Below are 27231 nucleotides of genomic sequence, written 5' to 3' on the forward strand. Positions count from 1 at the left end.
ATTTATTTATACGATGCATACATACGAATTTATTTTACTTTATCATTTACACGGACTTACTAAACGATTATTATCTTTATTTAAGTAGATTCTTCTGAAATGTGTTAACCTAAAAAATAGAACATTTCATAGACATGACCGCATATACATTGCAGACAAGTCTCAGTCAAAAATAGCATCACTAAAAAGCTAAAATATCGCCTAAGAATAATTTAAAATTTAATTCTGAGTAAAATACAAATACACGCACACACACACACACACACATATTTATATATATATATTATCGTCAATTGGCTTCGACGGCATATTGAAATTAATAACCTTATGGTAGCCCTGAGAAGGACTGTTTTGTCGAATGGCTTCGACGGCTCATAATTTATAACCTTGTGGTGGCCCTGAAAAGGACTGTTTTTTGCGTTAGCTCTGAAAAGAGCTGTTGGGTCCAGAAGTTGGTCCCCGGCGAAGTCGGGGAGTTGTGGCTCGTCCATTGAAATCAAACCGGGCTTCCCCTCAGCGGCAGTTGGGTCCCCACTACAGCGTGGCAGTGGTAGCCCCTAGAGCCCCGCAGTGTCGGATCGGCATCGGTCGTCTTCGCCGGCGCGGCGGAGGCGGTTCTCCCCGAGCGATCCCACGCTGGGCCGGCTCCTGCTCCGCCGGCCAGGGCGATTGAAGCCCGGCGAGCAGGAGCGGGAAGGTAACGTCTGCGTCCAGCGGCTTCCTCGGCGGGCCGGCCAGGCCTGCTGCTCCAGCGGGAATGTTGGCATCCGCGGGGAGGTTCCACGTTGAGGAGGCCAGGGAACTTCTTGTCTTCTTCCATTTTCTTCTTCTTCTTGGTCTTCTGCAGGTGGTGGTCGACGATGAATTAAAATTTCACTCTCGTGTACACTCTTTTATTAGAGCCTGAGAGTGATGGGTCCGCAGCGCCGCTGTGGTGGGAGAACTGTGCGGTCATTTGTGCGGCGGGAGTGATGCTGCATCAGCGCGTACGTATACTGTGCTCCAGCCGACATCTTAGCTGCTATCGTGTTCGTCCGCCGATATTAAATTAGGCATATATGTGATAACAATTCCCTCCCTCCACCCCCGCATACACAGCACATACAGCATATCTACATCTGATGGATCTTGCTGTAGTGAGTTGTCAGGCCGTGGTGTGCAGATTTCAGCCTGGAGACGTGTACCTTTAGCCGGGTGTCTAAAGGTAAATTTCATAAACTTGCCCTATTTGTTGAAGGACAATGTACGGGTCTTCCCATGGAGCCTCGAATTCTGCACGTCGACCATCGCAAGCAGGGCCGGCGAGCTGTCTGACGAACACTTGGTCGTCTTTTTAACTGTCTTCCAATGAGCAGTTCGCTTGGTAGCGTGCTGGTCGCGGCGATAGCCCGATTTCTTAATGCGAACACCACTCGTGGCATACGAGTGCAATCCCAGGTTAGATGTTGGACATCCTGCTCGAGTGCTATTCTCAGTGTTTTCTTTACCTCCTCATTACGACGCTCCGTGGGATTCGCCCATGGATGGTACACGGGTGTAGTCCAGTGTGCAATTTGTCGTTGGCGGCATAACTTCTTCCACTTCCGGCTTGTGAGCGCAATCCCGTTGTCTGTCAGGACGGCCGCAGGATAGCCCCAGCGCCAAAACACTTCCTCCTCCAAACAGATGGTGTCCGTCTTAGCTCGAGGAACGCGCCTACCCTCTTCCCAGCGGGAAAAGGGTCAATCGCCACCACTAGGAACCTGCTACCTCGTTTCTGGGTATGGACCCATTAAGTCACCCGCCACATGCTTTCAACAAGCTGTAGATCTCCGGGATCGCTGATTGTCGGTGGAGTGTTTGGCCCTCGTTTGTAGCGGGCGCATGTGTGGCTCCCGTATGTACTGCTGAACGTCCTTCGTAGGGCCTTGCAAATTGTAATACTGGCGGATCGCCCACCAGGTCTCTTCTGCTCCAGGATGACCGGCTTTTGAGCGTGGTGGTAATGTCGTATGACACCACTCCCACTGATTGTGGTCCCTCCCTGTGCTGCGTCCTGCTGTCCATATGATGCCGTCTTCGTCCACTCAGAGATGGGTGCCTGGAGCCGAATTTGGATCCTGGCGTAATCGTTGGCACTCTGGGTCGGCTTTTTGTGCTTCCCGCATCTGTTGGAACAGAGAAGTAGTAACGACTTCTTGCAGTCGGGGAGTAACCGCTCTCTCTTCTTGGCCGCGTTCAGTCGGGTGTAGTCTATCTTCATCCCGCACCATCTTAGTATTTTTTTTCTTCCGCCGATTCTCTTTACAACAGATCTGGTAGTTCATTCTCCAGACTCTAATCTAAACTTGAAACTTTCAATCAATAAGGCCCAGCGAGCATATTTTGTTTTCTGATCGGTGGCCTGCCTTAGCCATGTTGCCCGTTCTGAGGATGAAAGTTCGGTCTTCGACGTATGATCAATAGCGTTTGACTGCCCACATCATGGCGAGACATTCGAGCTCATTTGAGTGATATTTCTTCTCTACCTCTGAAAGCTTCGTGCTGGCGTACGAGATGACTTCGCTCCCCGTTTTCGGCTTACTGGTAAAGCACAGCTCCCAGCCCTCGCTGGCTGACGTCGGTTTGCAAGACAGTAGGAAGCTCTGGATCCGGCCAAAATAACGTCAACGCTCTGCTGAAGGCCTGCCGAGCAGCTTGGAAGGCTTACTGTGTGGTTTCTCTCCATTTCCAGTGTTTACCCCGCAGCAGATCAATCAGCGGCGAGGAAATCTTTGAGAATCTTGTGATGTATTATCGCACCCAGTTACAGGTGCCGAGGAACTTCTGCAACTCTTTTCTTGACCTAGGATTCTTGTGTTCGATGATGGCATGTAGGTGTTGCTGCTGCGGAATATTGCCCGTGGGTGTGATTTTATGGCTCAATAATGACACCTCGTCTCGGCTAAATTGGCATTTCTTCAAAGAGCACGACAGATGGTGAAGTTGTAGGCGTTCAAGAACCAAATCTATTTGGCGTAAGTGTTCTTCCCAGCTACTGCTGTAAACAATAATGTCGTCCAGGTAGACCAGGCAGTACTGGCGGAGGAGGCCAGTGAGAACGTCCTGCATTACATACTGGAATGTGCTAGGTGCATTTTTCAAGCTGAACGGCATGACTCGGAAATGGTATCGGACGCCATCTGGAACAGAAAAGGCTGTAAAACGTTTGGCTGATTTCTCCAGGGGTATCTGCCAATAGCCACTTTGACGGTCGATTGTTGAGAAGACGCGGGCGCTTCCCACGTCTTTAATAGTCACATAGATCAGTGACAGTGGTGAGTCCACATCTTCCGTGATGTTGTTCAGGCGCCGGAAGTCTACACAAAAACGTGGTGAAGAGTTCTTCTTCTTTACAATGATTACTGGAGAGTTGTAGGGCGATGTCGACGGCTCTATCACTCTTTCCTCAGCATCTCTTCTACTTGTTCTCTTATAGTCCGTTTCTTTTCTTCGATGTACCGGTAGATCGGTAAGCGAAACGGCCAGCTTCCTTTCCGAAGTCCGATCACATATACGCTGACCGAATTGGTTGCAAGGGAGTGCTGGAAAATCCTCCCTGGTGTCGCTTCAACACCGTCTCCTATCTTGTCTTTACCTCAGGGGGTGCTGTACTTTTCACTGCCAACCAGTCCAGTTTCGATGTCGCAGGTTTGGGTCGATCGTGCCAAAAATCGGTTTTTCGCGTTTCCCTATCCAAATAGAGGCAGCCACGACTGTAGTTCAACACGGCTTGGTGCTTCTTCAGCCAGTTTTGTCCCAAGTTGATTTCTTCCCGCAGTCCCGGAACTAGCAGAAGCGTTGTGGGCATTTTCGTGTCGCCGCAGAGAAGCTCTATTTGCACCACTCCCGTGGTACGGCAGGAAATAGAATTCAATGCCAGATCTATCTTGATGTCTGTGTTGGAACTGGCTTGCCACGGTAACAGCTCAGCTCTTCCTAAGGTGAAGTTGGCTGCAGAATCTATGGCCGCTTTCGTGAGTCGTTCTGCTACTTCGACAGTGCTTCTACGGATTTCTGAACCTAGTTGAGGGCCCCGGTTGGCTTCACAGCCAGAACCCTTACTCGTTTCCCTGCTGCGACTTCCTTATTGGGCAGTCCCTGTGGAAATGGCGCTCCGGGCAGTAATGACACCACGGAGCCAAGATGCTTCTACGTCAAGTTGCTTTGTCATTTGTTCTAGCCAAAAAAGTATCTGGTTGAAGCTCACCTACTCTGTCCAGCGAGCTCCGCCAGAACTAACGCGGATTTTGTGAGTACTCTTTAACATTGTAGCTTGGATCTCCTGTTCGTCTGCTTCAATGATGATGGCCCGATGCAGCAGGTCATCAATATCATGGATGGTTGCCACGATAATCTGTCCTAAAGATCCTCACAGTTATTTTACCCCTCAACGCAGCATATGCAAACAATTATCTCAACAATGTACTACAACCCCCATTTCTTGGCAGACTAATCAAACACTAGATTGTAATTAGATGGAAAAGAATATTCATTGTCCATGAGTTAATTTCAGAACATTACTTAGAGAATTTCTGATTCTGGAATGATAACTAGAAGTTTAAAAATTAATTATAAGCAGGCAAATCCTACTAAAACAATTATATACTTTTTCTAGTGTTCCCTAAAATGTAACCAAATAATTTTTTTATATATCTACACTACAAAGTGACACTGTAAATCAGATATTTTTAAATAATAATGATTGAACTGTAACATTTATAATATATGAAACTGTTCTCATAAATGAATATTAATGTTTTAAAATTTTTATTAGATTTTCATTTACAACTTTCATGTAAAAAAATATTGTAGTGTGGGCATAAAGAAAAAATACTCATTAGATAATTGCAGATTTCCTTTATAAGTTCCTTGGTGAGTTAATTACAATAAAACTAAACCTCTTCAAAGACGATCATTGCCTTTATTCGTTGAGTGAAAGGGGTTGAAATAAAAAGGTTTAGAAACTCAGAGGAACAAGGATAATAATTACACATTCTATGATGCTACATTCCTGTATATTAAAATATAAGGTAGTACTCCAAAAACAGAAAAAAAAGAATTAGCATTCAATTTAAATAACTTTGAATTGCTCAAAATATAAAAGAAAGCAAAAAACATCTTAAATAAACATTTATCATAATAAAAAGAACAGTATTACTGTTCAAGTAAAAATAAGTATAGACATCTATGATGCATATGCACTAAAAAAGAATGAAGGATTTTGAATTTGGATTCACAGAATAGGAATATTAGTGAATAAAGTCATGTAGTCGCTTCCGGTAGTGTTTTTAACAGATGACTGTAGTAGAATTTTCAAAAGTCATGCTCCTCTTGCTATGAACACAACTGATATTTTTAATATATTTCCTTTTGGAATACTTTTGCCTTTAATAATTATTATTATTATATTAATGCATTGAATATTTTTTTGTTAATTAAGAAAATGAACACAATGTGTATTTTTATTTCCAAAAATAATCACTCCTGATTAAAATAGTAGTGCTTGAAAATGATGTTTTATTGGAAAATCATGCTTCAACAATTTAAAAAGATATACAGGAAACAAATGGTTAGTAATTAATACGTATATTGTTATTTTAGAAATTTTTGGGAGATTTTTCATGGATGTAAATCTGAATTGCTTCAAAATATTTAAAAAATAGGGGGCTTTTCTTCAGTTCTCTTCAATTTTTCAATCAAATTTTAGTATTTAAATAAACTGCTAGCTGACAATTTACAGGAGATAAAATGAGATCTCTCTTGATTTTTAAGACATGAATTGAGTTACTAAGCTCCAGACCTGTCAATGATATAACATGTTTATAATAGACTGAATAAAGTGAGACCACCTTATCTTACAGCTCAAGCACACATATTTTAAGAGATATGAAATGAAACAAATTTCTTCCATATATTAATATTTATACTTTATGTTTATAAAATATTATTTAGGTTGTAATATTTATATTTTTAATAGCTTTATTTTTATTTTAGACTAATTCTAATGACAATTCCACCACCACAGTATCTACCTACATTTCTGGTCCTATAAATCTGATCATACAACATGTAATACTTGCAAATAAATAAATTGACATGTAATTCTGTATTTTTATGTAAATAATAAATGTTTTTAGTACTCAAATTAAAAATAAAAATCACTTATCCTTTATTTATTTAAATCATACCAGATAGGTTCATTAAGATAATACTTCCAATTACTAAAAGGAGTAGCTGTCTAAAAATAAGCTGTGATCTGTTGGGAATCACACCCCACTTCACATGAGTTTACGTTCATTCCCTTAGAATCATGATTAGTAATCATAGGATTAAATCATTAACATATTCACCTAAATGGAGTCTGCAACAAACTTTAGCCTTAAAAAAGCAATGTTAACTGAAGTTTAGCAATCTTAAAACTGACAACTCACTATTAGCTTTATTTTCTATTTCTTATTGAACTACATCCTAAATGAGTTATAAATGTGCAAATGGAACTCACTATTAACTTTATTTTCTATTTCTTATTGAACTACATCCTAAATGAGTTATAAATGTGCAAATGGATTTTTAAACAAATCCTGAATACCACTACTGTTTAGGATTGTTTTTAAGCATTCCAAAAATAAAACTTACTTTCTCAAATTCAAAGGATATAGTATAAAAAAAAACATGATGACAATCCAAGAATGGAGTCCAGTATTTAAAAAAAAAATCTTGGGATCCAAAACCGTCACTGTTAAGCAATAAATTCCAATAAAATCCAGTATATCCAGTAAATTGTATCCAGCTTAAGTGTAATGAGTAGATTCATTCTTTACATCTCCTGTTAAATCTGTATTCTATCCAATCAAAGCAATACATATTTGTTGTAAATAAAAGGATCAACAGTAGCAGTCACTACAGTTTAATCTCATCACTTCTGGGCTATATTTTTATAGTATGTTTTTTCCTTAACGTAGTTTTATCATAAGCTGCATCATCTCGTACACATCCACATCACCTGATAACTGCAATACAGAACTCAATACAACTAAACATATAACAAAGTTTATAACATGTGTTATAGCACAGACATATATATGAACAAGAGAAGTTTCTATCTTTTCTTTTATATTAAAACCCTGAATAATATTAATATATCATTAAAAAATCATTATTATTAACTGTAACAAAAAGATACATTGGCAAACCTGACATAGCATGAATACGAGATGTAAATTCTATATAGACTGCTATTGACTCAGAACTGTTCAGATAAATGAAAATAAAAAATTAATCAGCAATCAAAAAAAAAAATTACCAATAATTACAATCACAGAAATTTATTAAAAAAGTGCATGCAATTTGTAATTAAGTTAAAGAAATTGCAATCATTTCAATTCTCTATTGTGAATATATTTTATGTTTAATAAATTTATGAAATGTATTGGTAGGTACTACAAAACTTGTAGGATACCTGTTTTGAATTATTTTTTTTTTATTATTTCTAAGAAAAGATGATAAACCCAAATGTTAATTATTGATAATAAATTAATTGCAATGAAATAATAATGACGTACTGTTGTGACTGAATAATCTGTCATAATAAATTACTTATTGTTACAAAATTACCCTGTGTATGTGATATGATTTACATGCAAAACTACACTTGTTTGCATACATTGAGTTGCATCCATTGAGTTTCTCAGCTTGCTTAATTATTCATACATAAATAGTTCAATTCCTTATTTCATAATAAAAGATTATCTAATTCTGTTTCTTTTTTGTTTTTCTTATATATATAAATTACATTATAACCTTCAAATTAATCACACAACATAAAACTTTAAAAACTATTAAAAAAATTTGTGAAAGAATTTTAGACAATTTCATTTTTATTATTTTCATAATTATTTTTAACACTACTTTCATATCATCTACAGTCTTTTTACTAACAGGAATCCACAATTACAATTTCAAAAAAGATTGCTACTGGCATAAAAACAAAAAATTAAACACATAAGCAAAGCTTGGAGTAAACTTGAAAAACTTATGAAAAAATATTACAATACTTTCAGGCCACCAGTTCTTAAAATAAGAGAGCACCATTTCAGTAACTCAGCAAGTACTATGTGCCTATAGAAATAACTTTTGTATACAATGATAAATTGTTTGATGAAAATTCTACTTTGCATATGTTTGCAAATTTGCATAATTTTTTTTTATTTACCTAATTTTTAAGATAAGATGTCACAAAACAGTTCTTCCTCTACATGCTTAAGAAAATTGGACCAAATCTAGCTTCAGTTAGATGGATTAAAATAAAATTAAAAATCTAATGTTAAAAAATACAAAATTCTTAAAATCAAAAATCACACAAAATTTTCTGTTTTCAGGAAAGAATTTCTTCACTTGTAGTTTACCAACTATAAATATAGTTGGTAAACTACAAGTGAAGAAATTACTAAGTAAAATTACTTAGGGGAAAACCCCTCAGTGTAAATGATTGTTGTTTTTTATGTATTGCTTTCTAAACTAAAAATAATATATTTAAGTCAAAACAGAATAATGAAGAGAATAGTGAAAAAATTTTCCAGAACTTATAAGTCGAGGTAAAGATCAATTATTATATAGTTTATTTGAATAATTAGCTGCAAAAAAATCCAGTTTGAACAAAACCTCCTCCAGTAGGCTGATAATTTTGTAAATTAAATTGAAATCAAAATTATAATTTAATTGAAAATGAAAATGAATCAAATCAATGAACGATCATTATTTTCAAATATTTGAATACATAATTGGTCTGTTAACCACAATAACCACAAAATATATAATCTAACTGGTGAGAAAACATAAATATTGCAATTTATCTTATTATGACCCATTTTCTTACTTATCAGTCACTATATATGCAAGTATAAATTAATCAGTTTATACTCAAAACAATCGTTTGACAGATTGTAATAGACAATTGAATAAAAAGGACTGAGTTCTTTCAATAAACTGTTAGCTCTGAAAATATCATATAAGGTAAGTACAGCATACTTAAAGAATCATATATGTTCTCAACATACATTTTTAATCATATATATAAAACACTACCTTAAGTTATGAAAAATATTTAATTACTTTTACATATCCATCTATTAATGTTCTGAATGTAACATTTTTTTTCATTGACAATAATTAATTATTATTGTAGTACTGACTACATGAATTTATAAAACAAGCACTTTATTTAATCAGATTCCATTCTTTTATTGAACCTCTCTTAAAGAGAATTATAATAAATACATCATTAACATATTATAAACCAAAAAATGGAAAAAATAAAACAAATTATAAACAGTTATTTTATTTTTATTCTGAGAAAAAAATGTTATTACTAAACTTTTATAAGCTACTTTAAAGTTGCTAAACTTTGTAAAAGTTAGTTTCTGAAGTAGGTCATATAACATTATAAATTGTATTCTAAGAAATATTCAACAATATAATGTTGAAGTAAAAAATTACTTAACGCTTATGCACTGAAGTGTCTGTGCCTTTCTAAAAACTATTATATATTTCTCCTCATAAAAATTTTCTAGGTTTATTAAATAACTTCTTTACATTATAGACAAATAGTAAAATTCCTTATAATTAAAAATGTTAAATTTTTATTAAATAAACAAAATAATTACTGGGTATATTATTTTATTTTAGTCTTTCAAACCAGTATAAACAAACCTTTTTAAGAGTTATTAAAATAAAAGATAATTCATTAATAAATACTACAGAAATATTTTAAAATTACTATAAAATATGTAATTTAGCAAGTAAAATATGTCATACCAAACAAATCCTGCTATTATAATGATAAACAGTAATATAATTAATGGTTGATGAAAATTATTTAAAATACCATATTTATTTGGTTAAAATTTACCTGTATAAATATGGACCATTAGAATACCAGGTAAGTGTGATGCTAATTTAAGTTTAAATATGACTATTTTAATACATGTAGTGCTTTCTAGCTTGTACTTTTAGTTTATACCCACTGCATTACTGAAATATTGTCGCTTAAGATCAATAATTGCAAAGGTAGTAATTGTCAAATGAAGGAAATATAGAAATATTTAAGTGGAAAAGCTTAAGTGGTTCAAATGCTAATAAAGGCAGTTATTTTTACATGGATTTGAATACTCGATGGTGGATGCCGGTGTTCTTTGATGGTTGGGTTTCAATTAACTGCACATCTTAGGAATGATCGATCTCAGATTGTACAATATATCTTATTTTTTATATATCTTATTTCATTCATCCTCTGAAAATAATACCTTACGGTAGTTCTGGAGGCTAAATAAAAAAAGAAAGAATTAGTGGAAAAGCTTATAGTTGATTTATATTTATAAATTTTGGCAAGAGACAGAAAAGAAAACATTTATAATTATTACTGCTAATGTGCATGAGCTTGCTATCATAACATTAAGGACACTGCCATCACCAAATTTACAACCAAAAAGTTTAACATGAACTCTTTTAAAGAAATACAGGTACTATAAATAACTCTTTTTATAAATGATTAATCTTAAAATTGATGTGTTGCAATAACATTGTTTGCTTATTCTTTTAAGATAGTAAAGGGATTAAAAAAGAAACCTGTTAAAATTTAAGCTAAATGAATTATATAATAAATAATTTCATCAGCTTTATAATTTTATCACTTTTGCATCTGTTAAATTTTCTGTAGATTAATATAAAACTCTTGTAAAATATCACATTTACAAATTTACTCCTCCACTACTGTAATAACTATCTGCATTCCTTCTAACCACTCAGAGTATGGAATACACTAGTACTCATGAGAAGAATAAAAACTGTTACAATCATCTATGAAAATTTTTATAGGCATTCAAAATCTGCTTATACCTATGCTCCCAGGTTCTATTATAATGGTCTTGAAGCATGGTAATTTGTTTTTATTCTACATACTTATTTAATAAATGTCTAATTATGAAAAATTTTAAGTTATTTTTCTTTTATTAAAAAAAAGGTGAATTTTTTTACAAATATAATGTTATATTTCATAAAACACATTTTTATATAAAACTGGTTATTTCTTATTTCATCAGACAATATATTATAGTACAGTACATACTTTCAAAAGTTTTAATCTGCAATTTCAGTTTTTACAGACAACTTTATAAAAATTTTAAGATGAATTACTTCATATATTTCTAAATAAAGTGATATACAAAGGCCATTATAACAAACTTTTTTAAGATATTTCGTATGGATATTTTTATAAAAAACCAAAAGCAGTTCATAGGATAAGCATGAATTTTTGCTTGCAAAATAACTTAAAAGAAAATATGGTAGATGTGTGGGTTGAAAACTACACTTATTTTTTAAACAATATTTATCTTATTTCTGAAGACCAATTTTCAAAGAAGTTTACTCAGGTAAACTACAATAATATCCAATGAAATCTAAATTTCCAAGTTTCCCACTTTACGCATTCTTTATTAAAATTTTTCACCTTTACTTCTATTTTACTCAAAAGTTATTGCATTTACAGAAACAACAAAAAAAAACTTCCTCTTTTACATTATTATCTCAGTCTATATTATTTTATTTCTAGAAATACTTACAAAAAATAAAAAACACTACAATTTAGCCATATTTTTTAACACAATGTCTATAGCAATATTCTTCAATTCTTAAGATAGAAACAATTTTATCTACAGACTTTTATATATGGGTAGATGTCTGCTTTAATGAAAAAACTCAAATTTGATTGAAGACAAACAATGAGTTGTGGTTAAACCACTCAGTACTGTATTCCAAGCTTAGTTACATAAATGTTATGGTACAAGATACTCTGAATTATTCACCATCAAAACAGAAAGAAGCACCATCGTAACGAATGAAACTTTTTTTCATCTTCTTTATAAGTTATCTGACTTCATAAAAAAAAATTAATTTACACCAATAATTCAGTTATTGTCAGACAAATTTGGTTTCCTTCTTTCTCATTAATCATTTAAAATACCAGTGTTCTTTAAATTCAATTTGAAAGCATTAAAAGTGGTTACTTAATACTTTCACTTATTTGTATGTGTTACTCATAGTCAAACAAATGTAACTGAAAATGAAAAAGTTTGCAGATGCAGACTTATACTATTTTTTTTTTATTTTAATTGTTTAAATTATAACGTAATGTATATTAATTTTATTTTAATGTAACGCATATAACTTCACTACATGTGAATTTTTATTTCACAAATGGAATTAATTTACTTTTATTAAATTTTTATGCAGAAAGATGAGTGTTCTGGAAGTAGAAACATTACATATGTATCCACTTGAAAATGCCCAGCGACATCATACAGACCTATATGAATTAGTTCACAGAAATAAGCCAACTCCAGTACTTCGCAGAGGACAGTCATTCTTCATCGTATTCAAATTTAAAGATCGTAGCTACAATGATAAAGTAGATGTTGTACGATTAATTTTTAATTATGGTAAGTGAAAATTAAATTAATTAAAATAAAAGAGTACAATATTAGCTCCTTATTTGGTAGTAAACCAGTGATTTTGAATTACACTTGAAATAATGCAAATAATCAAATTTCATGGGGATTTATCTTCAAGATATCAATCATTACCTATGATCATCTTCCTGAGATCAATACTAATATGAGGAGGTGATAGTAGCACATGATTACCACACTTACAAAAATCACACCACTCTTGGAGAAATTACACCCTTGTCGGCTCCCAAGTCCTAGCAAAGTTACAAAGTTAATTTACTTAAAAATTGTAAATTGATTTCTTTTCTAATAATGACCTTCTCAATAAAATTTACAGAATACTTATGAGACAGAGATTCATTAAAATAAATATCTGTTATGACACTATAAACTATATATTTAATTTAAAATTAACTATTTTTTCTATCAATTCCTAATTAAGTCATCACATTGGTTACTGTTCACATGCCCTAGAAAATACACATATCTTGAGTTACCAATTATGTCCTGAAGAGAACATATTTCAAAAACTGAATTTATTCCTTTTTTTAAGCATCTCGACATCCATTTCTAAATGCCTATCAACCTCAATGGATTGTTGACATAATCTAAGTTGAGCATATTCTTTAAAAAGATTTATATTAATAAATTACTTCTAAATATAAAATATCCAGTTAAGATAATAAACCCATCATAAGAATCCTTATGGAGTCATTTTCAAAGACCAAGAAAGATATTGTTGGGTTCTTCAATAAGAAACCTGTAAACCACTTTAAGAACAGGATTCTCCAAAAATTCTTTACCTTCTAAGAAACCAATTGTTAGACTGCTGTTTTAGCTCATGTCATGCTGTCTCTGCAGGTTGACTCAAGGCCAATAAACGTCACTAAGCATAGTCTCTTCTACTTTAAAGTCAGCCTTCTTTTAAATGAGTTAGCGATTCAGTGAAGTTCAGCCAGCTTAATTGAGCTGGTTTGAACCAACAGCCTTACTTCTGGCCAAAAATGTATCCAAAAATATCCAAAAATGTGATTATACATCTAGCAACACATTTATTCAGACAACAGTTATACGCATTCAGTCAAAATTTCATCAATTAAGTTATTTAAAATTTCATATTAATATGCTTCCAGAAAATCTTCTTGGAGCTGTAATCCATCTGCTTTATTGTTAATGAAGTTGGAGGCATTGTTATTATAGCATCTCTTTAAGACAGAAATTCTATAAATAGAATAAATAACTGTTAATGATATTCATACAAAAAATAAACATAAATATAAATTTCAGGAACAAGACCGGTAACTAAGTTTGGTTTACCAGTTAGTGAAATCGGTGTGGCAGTATTAAACTCAAATGAAGTTAATGAAGATATACATGACTGGAATGTTCATATCAAAGGTCGTGACCCAGATGCAATAACATTAGAGGTAAGTACATATGCCAGTTAAAGAAAATGAATACATATATTTCTTAAACAATTAAAGGATTACAGTAATAGGGTCAAAATAAAATATATTTGGATAAATTGGTGAACAGTTTCATGATGTATAATTATGCTTTTTAATTACTGATTAGATAGCTGATTTGAAATTTACCAAATCTCATTCATTGTATTGCCCACAACCCTAGTAATATATAGGAAGTGCATTATTAAACAAAGAATTCAAAAGCATTACAAGACTGGCATGCATCACAATGTAACAATGAATTATTACATGGATAACAAACACCACACATATGTGCAGCCATAGGAAGATGACAGAGAGTTAGGAACAGTGGAGAAGAGGAAAATTGATTAATGATAGACAGACCCCGTGATTGATTAATGCAATAAAACCAAGACTAGAATATCTCTAACCCAGCCTTTCTGAACATAAAAAGGTTCAAGGTAATCACTTAAAAATTTTGCAAAGCTTATTCCAGTTCAGTCTGATAAAAGACGTTTCATTATATTTTTAAATTAATTTACGTACATTATTTTAATTATTGTTTTATTAAATGAAACAATAACAATAAAGTTGACACCCAGTTACAGTTAGTTTTCTTCTATTTTTATGATGGATGAGAAATAAATTTTTTTAACTTGTGAAAAATTCCAAGCTTGGCCAGGATTCAAACCAAACCTTCCAATCTCTTTTTTCTAGATGAAAATAGAGATGCTATCAAACCACCATGAAGGACAATTTAACAGTTAGTAGAACTGGTTTGGCAATGAAATTCAAACAATGTGAATAATATTTATGATAGGATGTTTGTATCAAATGTTGTGTTCCAGATGCATTAACATTAGAGATATAGCATTAATACTGCTCATTCTTCAATTTAAAGGAGACTTAGGAAATCAGTGATTATTTTCATTAATAATTCCAAGAGTTATTTTTTTTTTTTTTTTTTAATATTATCCATAATTTTTCAAATAAAATCTAGTTTGGTAGGATTTTTAAAAACAAAAAAATGGTTTGTCAGGAAATGGAAATTTAAATGAAATATTAGATTTTCATAAAAAAATTTTCTATATAATTTTTTACATTTGTTTCATACGCATTACTTTCTCTACAAAATTGAAAAAAGTAAAGAGATTTTCAAAATGTCAAAAAAGTTGTTCATTTTATAGTTTCTTATATCAATTCATATTATGGTATTCTATCTGATACAATTAACTAAAATGCTTTTTATTTTTTTAATTAAACTGAGAATTTATCAAGCTGTATGATTGATTACCAGAATTATAAGCAAACTTTAAAAACATAGTTACACAGTGATCCAAAACATAGCAACTATGCACATTTTTAGAAGTACAGCCTCTACTTAGAACTAAAAGGTTTCTCAGTAGTTTATTCTAAGTATCAGAATTTTAGCATTACTGAATTATTAGAAGAAAAGTTACTATACTACTACTGTTGTCATTCCAGCTGACAAATATTAACTTTTATAACAAAATACATGCAGAATGTTAAATTTTTTTGTGTAAAATATTTTTTTTTATTTTATTAAAACTCCAACGATGAATACTAGGATTCAGAAAGGCATAGTTTGAATTAAAAAATATTTATTATGTATTGTTAAGAATATTTATTTATGTATTTTGTATGTAGTGTTTTTGTATTTTAAGTGGTATCATCATAAAGGTATATTACTAAAGTATTTTAGGCATGATTTTCACTGTGTACAAAGATTACCCACATAAAAATTACAAACAATTTAAAAATATCTAGAAAACTAACAACTACAAAAACTAACTCACACTTTAAATCACTTACCTACTTATTAGCTATTAGAACTGTTATCCACCATCTACTTAACTCACCCATGAGTTCATAGAAGAACTGAACAGAGAAATATGTATACCAACATAGTCTCTTGACTATTTAAAAATCAAAACAAAAAATTACCATTTACTTATAACACAAGACTTAAAAAAAAGTTATTTTAAAAAATTGTAGATTAAAATTGCCTGATTTATTTATAAAAAACAAGACAAAGCACACAGAAGACATATTACGAACATATAATAACCCTGGAGTTCATAAAGTAAACTAATCTGACTCACTGAGCAAATAGAATATATATAATGAAAATACAAAACCTCTCTATAATAATATAAATGGAATTTCTCTACCATCTTATAGAAACAGTTCACAAATGCACCATCATTAAAAGCAACCTGGACATTTCTTATCCACACAGAAAGTGGATAAGTAAGGTGGATAAGTATCCACATCTTGATACTTATGAACATTATGAAGTATACAAACTACAATTAAGATGTATTATACAAACAGGCACAGTCCATACCCAATAATTTTTATGATCCTAAATTTATGTTTTCATGACTGAAACAAAAAATCACACACAATATAATTTAGCTGACACTACGATGTAATAAAGCATACATTACATCATTGATAGTGACTGAAGCATTAGAAAATGAATTGAGAAGATTTTTAACCTTAATCTTTTTTTTTTTTATTTAGATAATAATTAAAATCATTTATGTACATAAAAAAATATATGTTCATCAAAAGTAATCAAGTAATAATGTAAAAAAAAAAATAATTAACAAAAGAATAATAATAAACAATAGTTAAATGTTTTATAATATGGAATTTAAAAATAGAAAAAAATAGTAAATATGTCTTCATTTTCTTCCAGTAATCTTAGCAGGTAATGGATTGTAGACTACTATTTTGTTCTGTCCCTCCTCTACAACCAATTCCATCATTACAACCCTACTTGTAATATCCAATGACTGTTTGAGGTGGTAATACTAAATACATATAAGAAATCACATACACACACACACATACCCACCCTGACTCCATAGGGGAAGACACCCTCCAAGAGGCAGACGCTACCCCCTCTGTACCTAGCCCTTATGGGCTTTACCGGAGATCATTTTCAAAACCTTGACCAAGGCTCTCAGCCTTGTTCTTGCCTAAGTCAGGATGCCACTAATGTGAATGCCACATGTGACATTCCCTTTGGTGTACTACTATCATTAAGGACTCTCAAGAAAAGAAAACAAAATACATCTAAACTAAGTGTCTCAAACAAGACTGATTAACAAAAATAAGGAACTGAAATCTACTATCTACCGAAGTAAGGAGCTGATTTCAACATGAAATAACAAAGAATACGAAAACATAAAAACCCATGAATACAAAACAACAATAAAAACATAACAACAATGAAAAACAAACATAAAGCAGGAAAGCCCAAGTGATACCTTAGACCCCCTCAACAATCCTTTCTTTTGCCAAGTAATTTATGAAGTTCTCTAGTATGACCCATTCGGCTGGTTTCGTCAATTAACACTAAATTCTAACAACAACCCAATAATATCGAGCCAACAAATTGTCTCTGTACACATCAACTCATACTTGGAGGATTCATACAAAACATGATAAACGTCATCCAACAATCCACATTGCAGACACATTCCTGAGTTCAACAGGCTGAACCTCTGCAGCCTGGCCCTAAAAGCACCATGCCCAGAGAGATATTGCGTTACGAACTTGTTCAGGTTTACCCAAGAGGCACCCTCCAAACTAACATCTGGAAAGAGACCACGCATATAATGCCCACCCTCTGCCTCATGCCATATCTGGCCTGCCGCAAAGCATTGCCATATTGTTCAATTTCCCGAATTTTTTCAGAAGTTAACTCACCTAACTTCTTGACAACATAACACTGTTCCTCTCTGACGCAAGAAAATCTATCGGTTTCATGCCCACAATCACGAAGATTGCCTCCCATGAAATTGTGCAGTAGCCTCCCACTTCCATTAACAATATTAGGTGTTGAGCCCTCAACAATATATCCCAATAGCTTTTGAATTTTGGCCTATCTGCTCAGACTGGTGCCGCATACAGCATAATTGCTTCACAGACGCCCTTACACAGAATACTCATAGTTATAAAGTTAAGACCCCAATCAGGATTGACCACACGTCAAATACCAAAGCCACTTCTCCACACGGGGCTTCTCCATGACGTAGTGAAGGTACTTCTTAAATTGCATTTTCTCATCTAGAAACTCCCCAAGGTACTTTTGAACCTGAACATACTTTATGCACTGGCCTGCTATCAAACCACAGACTCACTGCCAAACAGCCTTTGAGGAGCATCATTGTGGTCTTCTCCAGGCTGAACGTCATCTTATATTGATGACCCCACAGCTTGAGTACCCTGCAATCCTGAGTGGCTCAGAGTTCTACCTCCCTCCATGAGCATTCTTCAACCAGCAGAAGCCCATCGTCAGCATAAGCCACAATGCGACATCCACTGGGCAACCTCAGCCACAGAAGAGAATCAAACTCCATCACCCACAACAGAGGACCCAACATGCTGCCCTGGGGACAACCCTTGGACAGTGTCTTGCCTACCTCATGGCTGCCCTCACGAAGCAGCACATCCCAATCACTGAAGTAACTTTACATGACCTGCAATTCACTCACAGTGCATTCTCTTCTTTGCAGTTGATAAATGGTTGAGGACCACCACAGATTATTAAATGCCCCAGAAATGTCCAAGAGTGTTCCTAATCACAAACACACATGTGCATGTGCGTACACACACACACCCTTACTTTTATTCATAAGTTTATTCCATGTCAATCATGAAAAGGACAAAGCCATTAACGACACTGGTTAATAATGATTTTCTAACATGGTCAATATTTGACCATAATGAAACTTATGTATTTTTGAGCAGTAATTCCAAATACAAAGTCAGAATTTTCCTCAGATTTTTACATAACTGTCCTTTCTATTTTCCAGTAAGTACATGTGCATGAACAATAAAAATACAATATATTATTTATTTATTGCAGCAGTTAAGTTGCTAAATAAACTATAATATATTTGAGTTGATAAAATAGCCATGAAAATAAGTATTATTATTACTTTACAATAATTAAAACTACAAATGATACTCATCTAATTCATGTCAAATTTTTCCTAAATGTAATTATGCCACCCATTAATATACATTAACACATACAGTATTGAGACACTGCACAGTGTATATTAATTTTTTTTTTTTTTTGTGACTCAGTGCTGGATGTAATACTGTAAACAATAAACAATGTATCATACTGGCTAAGAAAATCTCATCCACAAGATTGTAACCTCTTTATTGTGTAACGTTTAGTGTACAGCTACTTTTCCTACCAATTTGTGATTTTATTTTTCACTGTAATGTCAATATATACACTACATTATTGTGTGCATAAAGTGTTTAAATTTTCTAATATGTGTTTGTGAGTGTACTGCTGTGAAATTTTTAATAAAACTGGCACACAGTTGCATAACTATCCAGAAATTTCTGCTACATTTGTGGAGATGTAATATTACAGTCTCAGAGGAAAAATATAACTCCACTGATAGAATAAACTATATGAGCTATACATTGGGTGTAAAGTAAGTGATCAGAGTCGGTCCGGGGCTCTTCATATTTGCTGAAATTCATGAGTAGCCCTGTTGGGTGAATGGATCTCATCACACAACATTTGCAATTCCAATGGTTTGGAAAGAATCAAAGGATCTTTCATGAACTGCTATTTTAGTATAACAAAAATATCAGGGATAACAGCTAAGACTAGACATACTGTTAAATTTCCTAATATTCCCTCTGCTTTAAGTCCAGTGCCTCACAGTTCATAGTTTCCAATTCACTAGCACCAAAAACATGGGGATTAGATGAAGCTGAAGTTATTGATGTTGAAGGTTATACAGATTTATCAGATTATAAACAAAAGAGAGACCCAAATTTGTTAGAAAATACAGATATTGAACCACACTTAACTTTTCAGTCAAAATTAAATGATCTCATTTCTAAATTTATCCAATAATCAAACAGAAATTCTCCCATCATAACTCAAAGAATGGAATCTTTTACAACACAATATTAAAATAAGTGCTTTCCTTGAGAAGCAATGTGAATTTGAAGTTTCTTCTTCCAGTATGAGGACTTAGTTTACGATAATGATGTGGAATCTTTACTAGAAGCTTTGGGACATAGCACCACCCTGAATAGCATCTTTTTATAAACTTCTTAAAAGCATATTTTGAAAGCAGTCCTTCATTTAGAAATAACATCCCATCAATCCCTTTAACTCGTACAGCTCACATAAAGGAGTCATATGAAAATATGAACCTTGTATTGGATATGATTCAATATGAGAAACATTTGTGAAGACCTGCACAAATGCTGCCAACAACAGTGCTGCAAAGCACTATTACTTGGTTTAAAACTTGAGTATAAAAAATTTTGTTGCTTCTTGTGCAAGTGGGAGAGCGGAGATAGTAGGAATCATAATGTTAAGAGAAAAAAAGAGTGGCCAAAAAGAGAAACATTGACTGCAGGAGAAAAAAGTAGAAAAAAGGAGAAAAGTTCAGCACTAGTAAAACATGAAAAAGTTTACCTTCCACCAAATATTAAGCTAGATTTAATGAAAATTTTTGTTAAAGGAATGAATCATGATGGGACTGGATTTCACTCTCTAAAGAACAAGTACCCTTAAGATAATAATCCAAATTAAAAATAAAATTATTCAAATAACAATTAAATTATAATATCAAAATACAGTACTGATTTACTAAAAATTTTGTAATAACTAATAGAAATTAATTAATAACACAATCTACAATCACTACATCTACAATTCACTTTGCAATTATTCACTTTTTACTGTTTGTAAAACAACTACCCAACCCTCTATGAATGACTATCACTTTGAGTCCTGTTCAAAAATAACTCATCAAACAGCTTCTTGTTTACAACAACTGTCCAAAATGGAATACTTGTGACGCACTCTTCACTCCTTTGTTACCAAACATTGACTGCAATTGCTTTCATCGCACACCGCACTGAACTCAATGAAAAACTAACTGTCTTTCTGCTGGTCCCTGGCAGTATTTATACCTGCTGGCCTGCAGAACCAGTATCCAACCTTCCTTTTGATTGTTCAAGTGTAATAATTTTGATTGTCCAGCCTGCTACCACTTTTTCATAAGTCCTTTTCTAGAAAGAATTCCTTTGTTATTTCTTCTAGATTATTCTTTTTTTATTTTTTCTCTCTTTCTTCTTTCTGGAAGCTTCTCTACCCAATCATTGTATTTGTTGGACTGCAAGTAAGAAAATTAATGAATGATATTGAATTTGAAGACACTTTGAATGGCTGTAAAGTTGCTGCATGGAAATTTTTTTTAAATGTTGTAAACAACCCTTGAAAATCACAAGGCTGATAACTATAAAGAACTTATAACAGAGCTTCTTAAAAACTATAAAGCACTTGGATGTAAATGAACTAAAGATCCACTTCTTAGAGTCTCATCTGAATTTTTTCCCCACCAATCTTGGAACGTGAGTGATGAACATTGAGAACACTTCACCAGGAAATATCCACCAAGGAAACATTCTACCAGGGAAACTGGATCCCAAGAATGCTGGCTGACTATTGCTGGAATCTCAAGACTGATGTAGTTACAGCAAACTACACCAGAAAATCCAAAAGAAGCAGATTTTAAGCTTATAGAAATTGCACGTATAATATTGTTATATTACCAACATAATCCTTTTCTCTTACAAAAACAATGGTAATTACAAAAAACCATGACTGATAGAAACTACTTACATTTCAAATCGGTATCAAAAATACTATATGATTCAGTTATTAACATTCTCATAACAAACAAAAAACAAAATTCTGTTGTCCAATGCAATCACAGGTTTTTCTTTGGTTTTTTCAGCTCAGAAAGAATTTGGATTTTAAACCGGCACATAATAACACAATACAATGTATGTTATTATGTGGTACATTTATTACCCACAGTGTATGGAAAAACAATGTTATGTTATCCTATGGAAAAAAATTTAAACAGCAAAAATAAACTTTTAGTTTATCAGGTTTTCCAAATTTTTAATATTCAACACAAAATCATAAATTTAAGTTATAAATTTTAGAATAAATTTCATTTTCAGTAAAAAGTTACAAGAAAATTTTAATCAAAGGCAAAAATAAAATGTATACAATGGTCTAGTCTCCTCTAAAGCAGCTTAGAAAATAGCTGTTTTTCTGTTTAGATCTATCTGATCAGCCCACACTACAGTTACTCAGCATCATACTCTCAAAGACACAGATCAAAAACATCATATTATTCAACACAGTAAACTTACTCATTTATATTGTAATTTATAAACCATTTTTAACTATAAATCATAATTCTAGAAAATCAGTTATTTCCTATTATTTCAGGACAATAATTAAGTTTTAATTGAAACAAAAAAGTGAACAGCAGCAAAGAAAATGAGAAAAAAATAATGGCACTAAACAAAAAACTCTATCTTCATCTCAAATTTCAAATGAAAAATCAAGTTATAAAAATATTAACAAAAATTTATTTTCAGCAAAAATTGTTTAAATTTTTAAATATCAGCCCAATGCTGATGTTATACTGACACTACATAATTGTTTCCTGTTAAAAAATGAAATTCCTTCATGTAATCTCAAAATACAGTGCATTCAGAAAGTTGCTGTGCAATAGAATTATGGAAGTGTAATGACAAAACTTTCTTAATTATTACTTTGTATTTTATTTCATTATTTTATGAAAATGGATATTACTGGAATAGATTATAAAAGGTATTGAAAATGACCTCCTCCAACATCAATGCAACACTGCACACATTTTAATTTGTTTTCAAATACTTTAACCAGGTGATGTGGTTGAATGTTATGTACATATATCAATATTGCAGTTTTGAGTTTGTCAATTGTGTGTGGTCTATTGTAATACACTGTTTGTTTTGCTGCCCCCCCCCCCCCATAGAAAGTAATCTGGGAAAGCCAGATCACACAGTTGTGCACTCCTTGAAATGATTATTCGCTCACTAAAGACATTTTGTAAAAAAGTCATTGACCAGTTAGCTGTCTGCACCATCTTGTTGGAACCAACTATGATTGATTTTCAGTTCTGTTAAGCGACTAATGAAGTTTGTTAAAAAAAAAACAAAAAAATTGCACAATAACGATTAGTATTAACTGTATTTTCTAAAAAGATTGGACCCACAATGCGCGTTCTACTCACATTGACCCAGCCTCCAATTTTCGCTTCAGGTAAAGATTCTACATGCAATTCATGGGGTTAGTTGTTGACCACAATCATGTACTTTGTGAAATAATATACCCTTCCAGATGAAACCAAGCTTTATCTGCAAAAAATATAATGTCTACAGAATTTTGGTCAATAAAATATTTAAACTATTGACAATAATTTAGTATTTTGGAATGATCTGTATGTTTAACACACACATTGCTTTGCAGGAGAAAAGTTTCAGTTCTTTTCTTACAGCTTTATGTATGGTAGCAAATCTGATATTTTGCTGCTATACCAACTTAAACATTGACTTTGATAGACTTTCGACCATAGCATCCGAAATATCAAGGAGCTTCTGTTCGTTCAGTTTAGTTGGTCTTATCAGCATATTCAATAGACCCTGTTGCCTGAAATTTTTCAATAAGAGTCCAAACTTCATTGGGGTGAGGAACAGGAAACTTTTCAGAAAATTTCTGTTTCATTAAATCAGTATATCTGTCACCTTCACGAAAGACGTGTTCAACAAGAAAAATGTGTTCCTCTACCGAAAGAACCATTACATCTCCCCCAACTACTGATTCTGTTAAATGAAACAAAATGAAGTAGTACATTCAATCGCAACTCAACAGCTGATGTCTTGGTTTATTACTGAGCAATACCCAACAAACTCACAGGACAACGAACCTAATGCCAAACGAACAGAATTCTAAAGCGTACTAAACAGCAACTTTCTGAACATAGTCCATAAATGTGTCGGTTACTGTATTGATTAATATACAGTTACACATTAACATATACTCCAAACATACGTTCCCGTTAATCAAAAAAATTCAATGTACATACAAAATTCAGTGGTATAAGTGATTTAAAAGGAGCAGTCAATATTAAAAGTAATGGTATGTTTTGTATTAAACAAGCCTTTAGCATTAAACATTGTATTAAATAAGCCTTTTTTTTTTTTTTTGTTTAACCTCCACCATTAAGCATTGCTTCAGAGGATGAGATGAATGATTTGTAGCGTGTGTGAAAATGCCATGCCTGACCGGGATTCAAACCCAAGACCTCCGGATGTGAACCTAGCTGATTAAAAGATTACTGTTCAGAAAATTAGAAATATATTAACAATGTAGAACATGTATACCTGTATATGAATTAATATAATTATTTCTGGTTGTAAATCTTTTAAATGGCAAGTAACTATCTATAATCAAAAAATAGTCATAACTAAAAACATTGTATAGTACCCCTATTCAGAACTAAGCAGAATTTATTATTGTAATAGATAAGATTGTACAGATCAAGCTAGCCTCAGAAATAATTATACAGTAATATAGTTATATATAACAAACTGAAAAAAAATTACAATCATAAAACTGCACTAATCATGCTAAAAACTAGTCACTCACTTTTTAAGAAGTATGAAATGAATTAAAAAAGAATTCATTAGATACTTCTGAAAAACAAACAATTTTTGGGGGGAATTGAAAATAGTAGTAAAGAACTTTAAAAAATAATAAAAAAAGGTTTCCTTGTTTCAGGCCTAACAGTAGGTTTCATTTCAAAACTTACTATTGAGGGATATTTTCTTCCTAACATATCTAACTATATTATTACATTGTTGAAATCAATTTCTTACAAGTATGTTTCAGTAGCATTTACCTAAGTAATGATAAAAAAAATTTCAAAAATGGATTTTCCTGTTCATAGGTACGAAGTCCAGTCACAGCACCAGTTGGAGTTTGGAGACTTACTGTCGAAACTAGTGTAATTACTTTTAATAATGCCGCAAAGCAAATTTATGAATATCCTGAATTTATCTACATATTATTTAATCCATGGTTAAAAGGTAATTTTCATCACTACCATAAACTTTACACTCTTTCATGTGTATTAAATTATTCAATGAATAAATGTGTATCTATTGATAATGTAATAACATAAATAAGGAAATAATCCTACTTATTTTACTTTAAAGTAGAAAATTATACTTTTCACCAACACAATGAGTAGTCTGTTGCAACAACATAACAACTATTCCCTTGAGTCCCCAAATAATTGCCAAATAATAATGCCTTCACGGTATTATAGGACAAAGTCAAAAACATTTTCTTACTTATGAATTCTCAACTTTTGTGAATAATAAACATGTTTAACAGCAGGTAGTTTTCACATGAATTTGATTTTTTTAAAAACTGGTGTATTTTTTCCACCAATCTAGTAGATTATGCCAACCCATTAAAAAATTCTACCAATATATTATTATGACCTATCTAAACGTATTAAATAATGGATAAACAAAAATATCTTTCTTTTGAAAATTAAAACCAACAAAACAAGCACTCAATCTAAAAATTAATGCTTTGTATCTTTATTTGATTTTAACTATTACTGTTTTTTATGTTTTTATTTTTCTTAAAAAATAGGTTTATTTTAGTTTGTTTTTAGCTTATTTTTATCTGCATTATGGGCAAAAATCAGCCAATATGAAAAAAGTAATTTGCATGAAATGAAAAAAAAGGAAGCAGCATTTTTATTAAAGTAAGAATGGAATGCACAGCAATTATTTAAAGTCCATCATTGTGCTTAACTAACTCTTCCTGAAATTCAACAATATGAATTATATTTCTACTGAATTTTGACAAAAATAAAAAAAGGATTGCTGAGAAACAATGTATTGCAACTTCTGCTGTGCATAAACCAAGAGTCTCAGGAATGTTGGAGTACATATTAATGTTTACATACCCCCCAGCATTCTACAACAGCATTTTACCTAAATTTTCCAACTAACTTTCTTGAATTTTCATGTAAAAATAGTTGAATATCAGAATGTCAGGAGGCTGTGTATGATCAGGCTATCACAATCCAATAATAAATGACATAATAATAAAAAAGAATTAAAAATATCTTCATATATTGTCTAAAAAATTACAGCCAATAATGAATTTTTGTGAAGGAGCATTGTCAACATTCCTTTTCTTAGTTTTCATATTCAGTAGAAATATAATTTGTATTGCTGAATTTTAGGGAGAGTTAGCTGAACACAGCAATAAACTACAAAATTGCTCTACATTCCATTCTTACTCTAATCAAAATACTGCCCTCTTTTTAGCATTTAATGCAAATATATTTTTTTCATGCTGGCTGCATCTTTGTAGGCCTACCCATAATGCAAATCAAAATATGCTAAAAATTGAAAGTAAAATAAAGATATTTTGATTTTTTATTAAAAAGTCTTCCACTAGCAATGTGGAAAAACTTACATTAGCATCCCCAGATGAACTTTCCCACAAAATAGAAAAAGTATCATCAAAATTGATCCAGTTAGTGAAAAGTTAGATTTGAACATAATGAAAAAAAGTAAAATGAGAACCTTCTTTTTAAAGTTAAATGAAAATATGTAATCACAGCTAACCATATAATATATCGTTATTAAATAACCATATATTTATATGGTTATTAAATAACCATATATTTCTCCTTCATAAACAAAAAATAATCCACACAGAGAAGATCTGTAAAAGAATAAAGACAACTGAATTTTAGAATTTTGACCAGTGTAAAAACTGAATTTCAAATGGAGACACTAACTTATTTTAAAGTTCCTAAACATGTTTTTTAACAAGAGAGAAGCATATAGATAGTTGTTAGATTTAATGGTATCTAAAACTTAAATCACCAGATTAAGTTCACTCAAACTTTGTGTATATAATCAAAGACTCCATACTAATTAAGAATTTTTTTTTTATTTTGATCCCAGTCCAAATATTCAGGTTCACAGTCAGAAGGAAATTTTTTGTTTCATTTTTTTCAGTTTGTGTCAGTAAATTTACAATTTTGTTATTAGCTGAAATAACTAGGAAGGATAGTATGTTTTAATTTTAAGTCATAAGTAAGTTTTATAAAAAACTTATATACAGCTGTGGGATACAGAATCAAAAAATCTATGATATATTTAAAATTGTTGGTATTGAAAAAGTCAAACAAGATTGATTTTTACTGTTACCTAATTTGCATTCACAAGTCTTAAAGGAATAAATAAAAAAAAATACTTTTTTTAAAGTTTTTAATTTGTAAAGATATTTTTTATTTGTCTTATTTTGTGTTGTAAACCAT

At 32.1% G+C, this 27231-nt stretch overlaps 1 protein-coding gene across 2 annotated transcripts in view; it reads left to right on the plus strand.

The window, feature by feature from the left end:
- The first annotated feature begins 8895 nt into the window (after nucleotides 1–8895).
- LOC142328982 (hemocyte protein-glutamine gamma-glutamyltransferase-like) overlaps nucleotides 8896–27231 on the plus strand; it is a 55564-nt gene continuing 37228 nt past the window's right edge. For both annotated transcript variants that reach the window (XM_075373211.1, XM_075373218.1), the window contains exons 1-4: nucleotides 8896–9033; nucleotides 12307–12512; nucleotides 13809–13948; nucleotides 24826–24964. In XM_075373211.1, coding sequence (XP_075229326.1) covers nucleotides 12311–12512; nucleotides 13809–13948; nucleotides 24826–24964 — 481 coding nt within the window. In that variant the 5' untranslated portion in view covers nucleotides 8896–9033; nucleotides 12307–12310. The remainder of the gene's footprint in view (nucleotides 9034–12306; nucleotides 12513–13808; nucleotides 13949–24825; nucleotides 24965–27231) is intronic.

Source organism: Lycorma delicatula, chromosome 1, assembly GCF_047948215.1.
Source record: "Lycorma delicatula isolate Av1 chromosome 1, ASM4794821v1, whole genome shotgun sequence".
Taxonomy (NCBI): Eukaryota; Metazoa; Arthropoda; class Insecta; order Hemiptera; family Fulgoridae; genus Lycorma; species Lycorma delicatula.